Source organism: Petromyzon marinus, unplaced genomic scaffold (genome assembly GCF_048934315.1).
Source record: "Petromyzon marinus isolate PM22_M1 ecotype Great Lakes invasive population unplaced genomic scaffold, UKy_Petmar_22M1.pri1.0 PM_G_Scaffold_4, whole genome shotgun sequence".
NCBI lineage: Eukaryota > Metazoa > Chordata > Hyperoartia > Petromyzontiformes > Petromyzontidae > Petromyzon > Petromyzon marinus.
The window spans coordinates 3,244,252-3,257,379 of NW_027422983.1; the positions used below are offsets into that span (position 1 = coordinate 3,244,252).

Genomic DNA, 13,128 nt, shown 5'->3' on the forward strand with positions numbered 1-13,128 from the left:
TACTCTTAAAAAACACCAGAGAACACACACGGGAGAGAAACCCTTCAAGTGCAGTGTGTGTGGAAAGGCATTTTCAGATTCATCTCATCTTCAAAGACACCAGAGAACACACACGGGAGAGAAACCCTTCAAGTGCAGTGTGTGTGGGAAGACATTTTCAGATTCATCTATTCTTAAAAAACACCAGAGAACACACACGGGAGAGAAACCCTTCAAGTGCAGTGTGTGTGGGAGGACATTTTCATATTCATCTAATCTTAAAAAACACCAGAGAACACACACGGGAGAGAAACCCTTCAGGTGCAGTGTGTGTCGGAAGACATTTTCAGGTTCATTTGCTCTTAAAAGACACCAGAGAACACACACGGGAGAGAAACCCTTCAAATGCAGTGTGTGTGGGAAGACATTTTCAGATTCATCTACTCTTAAAACACACCAGAGAACACACACGGGAGAGAAACCCTTTAGGTGCAGTGTGTGTGGGAAGACATTTTCATGGTCATCCGCTCTTAAAACACACCAGAGAACACACACGGGAGAGAAACCATTCAAGTGCACTGTGTGTGTGAAGACATTTTCAGATTCATTTGCTCTTAAAACACACCAGAGAACACACACGGGAGAGAAACCCTTCAAGTGCAGTGTGTGTGTGAAGGCATTTTCACGGTCATCTGCTCTTAAAACACACCAGAGAACACACACGGGAGAGAAACCCTTCTTGTGCAGTGTGTGTGGGAAAACATTTTCTGATTCATCTGCTCTTAAAAAACACCAGAGAACACACACGGGAGAGAAACCCTTCAGGTGCAGTGTGTGTGGGAAGACATTTTCAGATTCATCTACTCTTAAAAAACACCAGAGAACACACACGGGAGAGAAACCCTTCAAGTGCAGTGTTTGTGGGAAGACATTTTCACGGTCATCTGCTCTTAAAACACACCAGAGAACACACACGGGAGAGAAACCCTTCTTGTGCAGTGTGTGTGGGAAGACATTTTCTGATTCATCTGCTCTTAAAAAACACCAGAGAACACACACGGGAGAGAAACCCTTCAGGTGCAGTGTGTGTGGGAAGACATTTTCAGATTCATCTATTCTTAAAAATCACCAGAGAACACACACGGGAGAGAAACCCTTCAAGTGCAGTGTTTGTGGGAAGACATTTTCACGGTCATCTGCTCTTAAAAAACACCAGAGAACACACGGGAGAGAAACCCTTCAAGTGCAGTGTGTGCGGGAAGGCATTTGCACATTAATCAAATATTCAAGTACACCAGAGAAGACAGACAGGAGAGAAACCCTTGAGGTACACTCTTTGTGGGATGATGTTTGCACAGTCATCACATCTTAAAGTACACCAGAGAACACACGGGAGAGAAACCCTTCAGGTGCACTGCGGGAAGGCATTTGCACATTCATAAAATCTTCAAGTACACCAGAGAACACGGAAGCATCAGAAGATCTGCAAGGAGTGGAATCTGAAATCAGCTTGTGAAAGTCAAAGTGCCACAATAAGCCCATCCCTTATGAAACAAGAACCGGACGAAAATCCCAGCTTGGACACTTTTAAAGGTATCGAGGTGAAATATGAAGAGGTGATGGTGAAGAGGGAAGAAGTGATGGTGAAGAGGGAAGAAGTGAAGGTGAAATGTGAAGATGAAGATTCAACTCCAAAATGGGACCTTCACATCGATGGAGGCAACGTGAAGCAGGAGGAGAATTCTGACTGTGAGGCAGAGCGAGGCAACTCCCAGCAGTTTGTGGAAGTGGAGGTTTGGGTGGACTTCCTCCGAGACAATCCAAAGTCAAGTAGAGACCCGGTAGATGTGTAAGCCAGAGACGATGTCACTACAATAGATGCACCTTTGTCACAGGCCTTTAATCACAAGAATGTGAAGTTGAACACTTTGTGGGCCCGTGGGTTGGGTAGATCTCTAACAAGGAGCAAGAGCCAATAAGCTCCCAAGCATTCACTATGTTATAATAATTGCTTTTACACGGTGCTTGCTTAATCGCCTCAGCAACTTGGAGTTTTGTGTCGTAACTCGCCTGAAACACGCAAAGAGCATCCCCAAGTAGCAGCTGCCCCTGTGTGGCACAAGATGGTGGCCCTGCACCGGCCTGCATGTGGACAAGAGCCTGTCAGTAGGAGGTGATGATTGATGTGTCATCTCAGTTGTGTAGTTTGTAGGTAATGTTTAGAATTTGCTACATTTTCACTCAGATGCCAGCATGCAATGGCCTACTCGTTTTGAATGACACAATAGTATGTTTTACATACACGGTGAAGCAGACTGCAACTTTTTCTAAAAAGCTTGTTAATACGATGTAACGTGATGCAGTATATTTCACTGCAGTAATCCAATTTTGTTAATATGCCTGTCAATAATTTAGAATGTATACTTGTCTGGTTTTGTGCATACTTGTAACATTTGATCTATAAGGGTCAAACATTGAATAAGTGATGTTAGGACAAAGTGTGTCTGTTTGGAAGTAACCTGTACAGAGAACTCAGGTGAGACCCGTTGTTCTTGTGATACAGGTCAAAGGGTACTTTTGTGTTTCACGAAGCATCTGGAGCAACACATTGTCTTTGACATAGGGAGCACGCTTAGATCATTCATCAGTTACAAGGCATACCACTTGAAAGTTACACGTATAGGAGGAGGTACATTCTCTACAACACGAATTGTAGTTTTGTCTTACGTGTTGACATAGATTTTGTCTAGCTAGGACTAGAAATGCTCCTTGCTGATTCACGTCTGGATGTTCGTAACCATCGGTTGAAGCAAACCCCACTGCTGTTGTTGAGACGCTGTGCACCAATAAGGGTCCAACACAGTGACGGCCTTCAGGCCAGGAAAGTCACAACATTTGCACACGAAGGACGCATTCACGCAAGTACCCCATGCTCCGTTTTGAAGTTTTAAAAGGAAACATCTTTGAATTGTGTTGTGTTTTGAATGAGATGATTTTATTTCCTCATTAAAAGCTTGTATCAATTTACATCTGGAAGACTTCATTGAAAAGGACATTTCGTGTGAATTTTCTCTCGTCATTAAGTAGATGGCCTTGCCGGGGGTTCGGACACACACAGTGTACACACACACAGTGTACACACACAGTGTACACACACACAGTGTACACACAGTGTGCACACACAGTGTACACAATGTACACACAGTGCACACACAGTGTACCCTCTGTGTGCACACAGAGTGTAGACACACTGTACACACAGTGTATACACAATGTACACACACACAGTGACACAGTGTACACACGCACAGTGTACACACACACAGGGTACACACACAGTGCACACACACAGTGTACACACACATTGTACACACACAGGGTACACACACAGTGTATATACACACACACAGTGACACACACAGTGACACAACAACCGCCATTCGCCACTAAGTGACGGTGACGTCACCACGATGCTTGTGCCAGGCACAGTGACACACAAAGACAAAGATCCCCCGTGTAGCCTTAACAGACTGTAGGGGCAAGTGCTGTTAGCGAGCACCTATGAAGGCCGGAACGGTACACGAGGGGGTGGGTGGCCAGCACCACGCCCGACCGCCTTTGTCTCCCTAGTGGCGATATTTACACACCGCACCAGGTACTCAGTGACACAGCGACACACAGTGACACAGTGTACACACACAGTGTACACACGCACACAGTGTATACACAGTGTATGTCCACATTGTTGCTGAGCTCACATACGCAAGGGAGGGAGCAATGGAAAATTAATCTAAAACTTAAACTCCAACTCTGTGACGTCACCACTCAGCATCGGCGTGAAACGCCAGGGGGAGGTGTACCTCGCCAGTGACATCTCTGTCACCAAGGTATTCACCCTTCCCCCGTCCACCGCGCTCTTGAGCGTGACGTCACCTCCGCTTGGGTCACTGCCGATATCGTTCCAGTGGCAATCCTTATATGGGCAAAGCTACGCCCAGTGACTGGTGGCTCATTAACATAATGTATCCGTTAAAGCCGTCGCGAGTTTATTGCGACAGGTTCAGCGCCCACGCCCCCATCCCTCGACGTATGGGCAGGCCTCATTAACATAATTTATTCAGTTAGAGAGCCGCTCGTGGGAGGGAAGTGACGTCTTACTACTTCCTGCTGTCGCTAGGTAACAGGAAGCTGCCGTGTGCGCGCTTGCACTGAAATCCGAGGTGAGAAATTCTCATCGTTGTGGTGGTGGTTGTTGTTGTGGTGGTGGTGGTTGTTGTTTACCAAGGTAGAGCCTCGCTCTCTCTCGTAGGGATGTCAGTTGAGTAGCAGCGAGCATGGGAATCGATGTCCAGGTTGGAACTTTACAGCGCGGGGCCTAGCCACGCGGGGCCTTGCCTCCTGCCCTCGCCTGATTGCGTTCACTTTAATTATCTCTCTTAAGTTTAATTTGTCTTCACCCGGCTCGCCACTTTGTAACTTTGTTTTATTGTCAATATTCACGCAGTTTTTATTTTCTTTTGTTAGCAGGCCAAGCCCGCTTGAGCTGCTGTACCGCTCTTGTTATCAGAAGCGACCTGCCCACAACAACACAAGGTGAGGCTTTGTCAACGTGTGTGAATGTTTTGACTTAAAACTTTGGTGACTGCAGGAATTAATATTCTTGGTTCTTTCGGTAAAGTCACGTAGATAGAAAATTAAATAAAAATAACATGGTAAAAATTATTAATAATTGTAAATAAAGCAAAAAACCCACGTCCTTTCGATCGCAACACAAGTGGTCTTTATTTAATGTAATTGTATTATCTGTTATTGTTATTTTCTGTCTACGTAACTTTACCGAAAGAAACAAGAATACGTGTGTCAATGTCTATCGGTCAAAGACGATAGACGGACAGACGCGCAAACTCCAAATATACAGCAGGCGTCAGGGTCGGGATCGAACCCACGACTTCCTGTATACCAGGTGAGGTAGTTAACATCTCACCACGGAGAGAGACACGCAAACTCCAGTTAGCCTCGGCTATGTTCATTGATCCTCGATTAATTACTTGGTGGAGTGAGAAAGCATTAATGCCAAGCAGATGAAGGTGGCCAGGCGTTGATTCTAGACACGCCACCGCCTGTTTGCAGTAAAGTCTATTAACTCTTTGATTTAAAGCTTTCGTGACTGCAGTAATTCATATTCTTAGTTTTTTCGGTAAAGTCACGTTGAAGAGAAACAACAAAATAATAAAATATATATAAAACAATAAAAAAAATTCTCACGACGTTTCGACCATAACTCAAACGGTCATCTTCAGGTGTGTTTAAAATACATTTATGCAAAACAACACACCTGAAGATGACCGTTTGAGTTATGGTCGAAACGTCGTGAGAATTTTTTTTATTGTTTTATATATTTTTTATTATTTTGTTGTTTCTCTTCAACGTGACTTTACCGAAAAAACTAAGAATATCTATTAACTCTGTTGAACACGGAGGTTATATCATAACAATAGTTTACTTTTGTTTTCCTCTGGAACTCTTTATAAGAATGGAAACAGGAAGTTAACACAGCACGCACATGCAGCTAAAATCAGAACTGTTCATCTCAGCATTCAAGGACATCTGAGCCTGGATTCACACCTCTAAGTTGCGATTGAATGTTAATTTATGAATTTCTGCATAACACAAATAGTATTGTTTTCAACACCCTTTGCTATGTCAGCTGAATTTAGCTCTCATAAATATTCCTTTTGTAGCCAGACAGCTGAAATTGTGTGCTCGGAGTTTTGGGTGAACATTCATTTTGAAGATACGAGGGCTTCCAGGCATATTTATGACCATTTGCCCTCTCATTGTGTGCCATAACAGCCCGTGTGATGAATTTGGGAAACGTTTTTACTACATCATGAATATATGAATATAGACGTGTAAGTCACATGTGACTATATATGCATTCCTCTGTGCCTCGATACTGACGTGTAGATGGTGTGGATATTTTTTTCTGTCTGCAGCTGACGCTTCCTCTGACGCTTCCTCCGCAGAATTGGTCTGATAGAGCAAATGCACTCAGCGCAGCTCGGTATGTAATAGCCACGGCTTGGAAGGCTGTTGATGCACGCTCCTTATGTCATGTGTTGTGTGTTCTTTTCTTTCACAGAATGAAGATCACGTGTCAAAAACGCACAATCCTGCGTGCTGCGAAATGGACAATTTGAACACGTGGAAAGTCAGAGTTGACACTGAGCTCGACAAAAAGGAGGAAGCTGTCAGTGAGACCCTGGAGACAATCGACACTCTGCAGAAATCAACTCGAGAAACACAGGTGGGCAGCGGCAGCAGCAAGTGGTCTCATTTCTCTAAAGCAGTGCTTCTCAGAGTGTGGTCACCCTCCTTCCCCCCCCGGTACCACCGGTGGTCCTCCACGCTTCTCCAGGTGGTCCGCAGGGCTGTGAGAAACACAGGTGGGCAGCAGCAGCAAGTGGTCTCATTTCTCTAAAGCAATGCTAAAAGACGGGAAACAAAATAATAAAAATATAAAACAATAAAATTCTCACGACGTTTCGACTGCAACACAGGCAATCATCGTCAGGTGGGAAAACCACAGCAAGAACATTTTTCACACCTGATGATGATTGCTTGTGTTGCAGTCGAAACGTTGTGAGAATTTTATTTTTTATATTTTTTTATTTTATTGTTTCCCTTCTACGTGGTGGTGACTTTACCGAAAGAACCAAGAATATGAATCCCTGCAGGCACGAAAGCTTTAAATCAAAATTTATGTTCAATCTCCTTGGTTCTTTCGGTAAAATCACCACGTAGAATGGAAATAAAATAATAAAAATAAAACAATAAAATAAAATTCTCACGACGTTTTCGGCCACAATGCAAGTAGCCTTCCTTGTGGAGACCGAAATGTCGTCGTTAATTTTATTTTATTACGTTTTATTTTTATTATTTTATTGTTTCCATTCTACGTGGTGGTGACTTTACCGAAAGAACCAAGAAGGTGAATCCCTGCAGGCACGGAGAGCTTTAAATCGAAACTTTGTTGAAACGGTATGTGTCACCTCGGTGTGTGTTGTGTTTCCTTTTAGCTTGAAAATGAAGACGTCAGCGTTCAACTTCAAGACGTGATTAACGTCAAACGAGGATCAACAGAGAAGTAAGAAGTATTTATTTCCCTTGAATTTTCTCTTTTGTCTTCCGTTAGGTTCCTAAACTTACGCTAGCGTGACACAATTGCGTTCGCGAAGGGAGCGGAAGTTGTCAGGTCACACGTCACAATCTACCATTGTATAAAGTTAAGTACTACTGAGGCGGTCTGGCCAGTGAAAGGCAGCAAGGTATCTGACAGAAAACGGGCTAGTCTATAGGTAGGGGAGTTGATCGTGGCTACGATGGGTCGTAGTGGGGTGCCTTTATGAATCTTGGGAAGACCATAGAATCTAGGGGGTCTTGCAGCAGAAGGTTTTAGGGAGGGACGTTTAGTTGGGTCGATTAGGGAGGTCGAACTTGTGATGATCTTGTTGGTTTTTATCGCTAGGCTATTAGTAGGGTCATTTTTGATTTTTGAGTAACTTCCATCGTTGAGCAGATTCTGGATTTTGTTGTTCTATGAATCTTTATCCATAATTACAGTAGCGTTGCCTTTATCGGCTGAGAGGATGACTATATCAATAAACACAAAGTGTTGTGTTAACAAAACAAAAACTGGTGGTGTAGTTTAGTTGGCGTGACTATCAAATTACCACAGACGCAGCTTTGTGCGAGCGAATGGTTGCCGCTGCCTGTTATAAAAGTGATACATTCTGTCTGAATGTTTACCAGCACTCTCAGTGCTCACACAATCACATTCGTACACATTGTGAAAGAAAGGGGTGAAGATGCAGCCCTGCAGTTCCTTGCTCACACCGCTGCTCGGCAGGAAGGACTCTTACGAGACGGAGCTCCGGAAAGCCCCTCTAGAGGGCGTGTTGTCCGACATTGCCACGCTAAGCCAGACGTCTTGGAAGCGGTGGGAGTAGCCACACTTTTATCTCGCCACACGTGACGCTCGCCACATCGACTTAATGTGGCGTTACGCATTTATACAGAAACCTTTATTTATCCTGGAGAAACCCTCTGAACGATGAAGCTCTTTTTTTAACAAATGTCCAGTAGATTTCAGAGATGTCCGGTGGACTACTGGGTGGAGGTCAGAGGTCAAGCGAGGAGATCAAACGAGCAACTTCTTGATTACACCAACGTCTTCTCTGCAATTTAATGCTTTCGTGACTGCAGGGATTCATATTCTTGAACCGAGAATATCTTCTCTGCAATGCACTTTGTCGGGTTTCATCGGGTTTCTCCAGGATAAAAAAAGGTTTCTGACTCTGTATGGTATTGTTTAATTTGTGTTATTTTATTATTTCCCTTCTGCGTGACTTTGCCAAAAGAACCAAGAATATTTCGATTTAAAGCTTTCGTGACTGCAATGATTCATCTTCTTTGGTTCTTTCGGTAAAGTCACGTAGAATGAGAATAAAATAATAAATTGATAAAATAAAATAACACAATAATATTCTCACGACGTTTCGGCCACAACACAAGCGGCCTTCATCAGGTGAAGGGAGCGAGACTGTCTGGTAGGACAGCGCTGGAGTGAGAGAGCCACGTTCAGATCACGGCTTTTAAGCTGTGTGAGAGGAACAAAGAGCCTTGACGAAGGAATTAGCATAAAATGTAGCATTGAAAAGGCTGAATGATTAGCTTGTGACTGGTCACAGAAATAGCTATGTTAAAAGTTAAAGCATACACATCCGCAGAGGCACCCATTGTTAAAAGGAATTAGCATAGAATTTAGCATTGAAATAGCTAAATTAAGGCATTCGCTTGTAACTGCTACAGAAATAGTTACGTTGAAGTCAGAGCATACACATTCACCGAGGCACTTAGTACAAATCAAAACAGGAGAATTTAGCATTGAAATAACTAGGCGAATTTAGCATTGAAATAACTGGGTGATTTGCTAGTGACTGGTCACAGAAATGACTACACATCTGAGCTATTCACAGTACTATATAGTGAACCAATAAAAACTAAAATATAAATTACCTTCATGTTATCAATAAACTCTATATTCTCCAATCAGCTAAGCTACCAACCATAAGTCGTTATATATCACAATGCTATATGGCGAAAAAATGGGTGGATTCTTACCCTCAAATTTCCGTACCACGGATAGCTACGGGCCCCGTTCAGACGGACGAGTTCGTCCATGGTCGGAACAGAGGAGGGGGAGAGAGACAGCTGCGAAGCCCTAGTATACTCCATGTTGTAAACCATACCATTAACCGTGGTGTGAGAGGTATTAAGAGGCAATGCTGGCGAAAGAGCTGCGGTCTGAAGGTCATCGTAAAATTACAATTAATTAAGAACAGAAATGATTTAACACATCTTTCCAGTGGTTACTGAGCCTGAATCCATCTTCTCGGTTGAAATTGTCTCTGTGCTTGTATATGTGAATGGCCTCATGAACGAATCTCTCATGGTAGCCAGTTGGTTTGCAAAGAACCTCCGTCTTGGAGAAGTCAATGTCATGTGAGCCCACTGAATTGTAACAGTGATCTGCCACGGCAGAGGAGTTCGTCTTACCGTGTTTCAAGTCTGCTTTATGTTCGCGGATCCGATCCGAGATATGTCTTTTGGTTTCTCCAATGTAGCTACTACCACAGAGGCACTTTAGTTTGTAAACGCCCGGGTACTGTATGTCTGGAAGAGCATCTTTTACAGATGGAACTAAATCACGGATTTTGTGTACTGTGTTGAATCGGACCTGGATCTTGTGTTTATTCAGGATTTTGGAGATCTCTGCGATTTTGGAGATCTCTGCGATGCGCTTTGTCTTAAATGGTGGAGATTTTTCTACGAAGGTTTTCTGACCGCTGTCTTTGCCATATGCCTGTGTCCATAAGAATCCGTGCCACCGGGGAGATGTGTGACGATCTGAAGTGCCAAGCCTCTTCAGTGCAACAAACATTCACGAGAGGTACATTCTCAACATTGACGGTGTAACACGTTTAGTGATTAAACTTGATTGTCGTTGACTCACGTGTGTCACGTGCCTACGGTGATAATGGACGTTGACGGTGTAACACGTTGAGTGATTAAACTTGCTTGTCGTTGACTCACGTGGGTCACGTGCGTACGGTGATATTGACAGCTGAAGCAGAAAAGGAAAACACGGAATATGTTAACTTGTCACGGAAGCAAGAAACGAAGGTAAATGTACGATACATTTTTTATTTTGTTTTAATTTAATTGTATTTCTTGACAAACGTATAATGGTATAAACGTGCACACGTGCACATTTCATATTTATGCTTAAACCCTGCTGTCATTTTCCTTTAAAGACATTTGCGGTGACTCTCGGCGATTTAAATTTAAAGACTCAAAATAACAAAAACGTTACGTTGGACAAAGGTGAGTCTCGTGCATGGTGACGCAATGCATAGCTCAGTAATAAGAAGGTTTTGTCAAATATATAGAGCAGCAATGTCCTGAAACAGTCATACATCGTATATTTGTTTGGGCACAGTGGTGCATGCCTGTAAGTAAACTACAAACCCGTTCGGCTGTGAAGTGGCGGTACAGAAAATGGGCACCTTGATTCCAGCTGTGCAAAGCTTTTAAGTGGTGTGAGTTTGAGTTTTACTGGTAGGAACCTCCTGGTTACAGGACTAGCCCACAGGGGGTTATTTAAGTGGTGTGAGCTTGAGTCTTACTGGTAGGAACCTCCTGGTTAGACCACCAGCCCACAGGGGATTATTTAAGTGGTGTGAGCTTGAGTCTTACTGGTAGGAACCTGCTGGTTACACCACCAGCCCACAGGGGATTATTTAAGTGGTGTGAGCTTGAGTTTTACTGGTAGCAACCTCCTGGTTACACCACCAGCCCACAGGGGATTATTGTGTCCGTCCGTTCGTCGTGCATCCAAAAATGGGAGGGGTGGGGCTGGGTGGAGAGGGGAGGGTGGGGAGGGAGGGGCTGGGTGGGGAGGGAGGGGCTGGGTGGGGGGTGGGAGGGGTGGGGCTGGGTGGGGAGGGGCTGGTCACCCCGTGGTGCCCTTATAAAACTCAACGTGTAACCTACTCACGCCGGCTTGTGCCCGCCCTCACAGTCGGGCATATTTGCGGAATACACCACGTGGTGCCGCCATTGACCGGGCAACCCAACGTTCCTACCAGCTCCCTCCACAGGAGAATGTGTTATCTGGGTCGTGTGGAATCCTTCCACTTGCAAAAATAGGCACTGAAGTTATCGATCGTTGAATATCACCTGCTTTGTCACGCGGATTAGAAATCTGGACTTCGACAGTGAGAATGGAACAAAATCTGAAAAGTGCACAAATAAGGATCATTGAAAAGGATCAGAGACCGAACGGAAATTCGAGACACGCAGCGTCGAGTGTTAAGGTGAAAGTAAGTTGGGCTTGGTCGGGTACACATCGCTCGAACGGGTGATGGTCGATGTCGAGGCTGGTGACAACATTGGGCAGCCAAATGAGGGACGGCTACCACGGAGATGGAGCCATGGGATCCGGCTCGCGTGCAGCAGCAGCAGCAGCAGCAAGGCCATGAGGGTTGACGGTGGCTTGGGGAGGCCTCCATCGAGCAGTGGATAGAGCACTGTCGATGCTGATCAATGACAGTTGTGGTTTTCCTGGATGAATATTGATGCGCTCAACTATTTTGTTGAAATGTTGATTTTAAGCTTTCGCGACCGCAGCGATTCATATCCTTGGTTCTTTCGGTAAAGTCACCACGTAGAAGGGAAACAATAAAATAATACAAATATATATTAAACAATAAAATTCTCACGACGTTTCGACTGTAACACAAGCAGTCATCATCAGGTGTGAAAACCCAACGGCAAGAGACATTTGATGTATGCTGGCTTTCAGACAGCATACATAAAATTTTCGTCTCCCCGCCCTCCTCTTTTCCGAACATAGATGGACTCGTCCATCTAAACAAACTGCCAAATCGCTATCCGTGGTGCCAACGCTTAAAAATAAATAAATGCAAACACCGTTTAAAAATAAATAAATGAATACAAACCGCCACTTCTTTCAAATGTTTCTTGCCGTTGGTTTTCACACCTGATGATGACTGTTTGTGCTACAGTCGAAACGTCGTGAGAATTTTATTGTTATATATATTTTATTATTTTATTGTTTCCCTTCAACGTGACTTTACCGAAAGAACCAAGAATATTTTGTTGAACATACGATGCGGGTGTTGTACGCAGTGGAAGTAGCTGTGGAAGAAATGGGAAGAGCGCAGTGGGACTTTACAATCAAGTTGACGATTAAAGAAAGCCAGGTTCGTGTGAAATCATGAGCTGATCGCTTTTGCTCACATTTTAAATGCATATTTAGAACAAAATATTGGATTAAATTGTCATGTGTTACATTTTACAAACTAGTGTATATACAGCACAAACATAAGGGTCTGTTCTAATACAGGCTCATATTCTTTGTTGATTTCAAATGTAAGAAATTCAGCTCCCAAAGACATGCCTCTCTCAATCATGAAATATCCTTTGAAGAGTAAGATCACCTTCAAATAAAAACTGACGTATTCATGTTCCTATCCCAAACTATTGCCTTTAACGCCTACTATTGCCATTCTGTACATTGGGTAATACATTGGTTTTACAATTTACAAACGTCTGTATAACAATACAATGCCTAAAATGTGACTTATTTCCACTTTAAAACGTATTTAGTGCCCAACATTCATTTGTTCAACGAAATATATGGGATGTACACATTTTTACCTCTTCACGTTGATTTTTCAAGTTCTTTTCATTCTCGTAAACAAAACTTAGTTGAATTAAATGATGACTTGCAAACCAGAAAGCATGCCTTGCCCAGCAGATTCGTGTATACAGTCATATTATTTTAATAGGGTGTTTCCCCTTTTTTCTGGCAACAAAACTGAAACCTTTTTACAAGGATTCATGTCACTGTATTAACCACAATACCTGCAGTCAAAATGCAAACAAAAAACACGCCAAAAGACGTCATCTGGTCGAGCACCAATTGGGTCGAGGCTCAAAAGAAAGCCGTCCCTTGGTGTGGACCAATCAGTTTCAAGGACGATGCATCATATATTATCATAG

The 13,128-nt window shown here is 43.5% G+C and overlaps 1 protein-coding gene across 5 annotated transcripts in view; it reads left to right on the plus strand.

The window, feature by feature from the left end:
- Positions 1 to 4,164: 4,164 nt before the first annotated feature.
- Positions 4,165 to 13,128, plus strand: part of LOC142916604 (uncharacterized) — a 37,205-nt gene continuing 28,241 nt past the window's right edge. For 2 of the 5 annotated variants that reach the window (XM_076061743.1, XM_076061746.1), the window contains exons 1-8: positions 4,166 to 4,199; positions 4,504 to 4,572; positions 6,122 to 6,286; positions 7,059 to 7,126; positions 9,918 to 9,991; positions 10,166 to 10,230; positions 10,356 to 10,425; positions 12,253 to 12,326. In XM_076061743.1, the coding sequence (XP_075917858.1) occupies positions 6,167 to 6,286; positions 7,059 to 7,126; positions 9,918 to 9,991; positions 10,166 to 10,230; positions 10,356 to 10,425; positions 12,253 to 12,326 (471 nt within the window). In that variant the 5' untranslated portion in view covers positions 4,166 to 4,199; positions 4,504 to 4,572; positions 6,122 to 6,166. Of the gene's footprint in view, positions 4,200 to 4,503; positions 4,573 to 6,121; positions 6,287 to 7,058; positions 7,127 to 9,917; positions 9,992 to 10,165; positions 10,231 to 10,355; positions 10,426 to 12,252; positions 12,327 to 13,128 lie in introns of all 5 variants that reach the window. The other 3 variants (XM_076061747.1, XM_076061745.1, XM_076061744.1) reach the window with 3 other exon arrangements.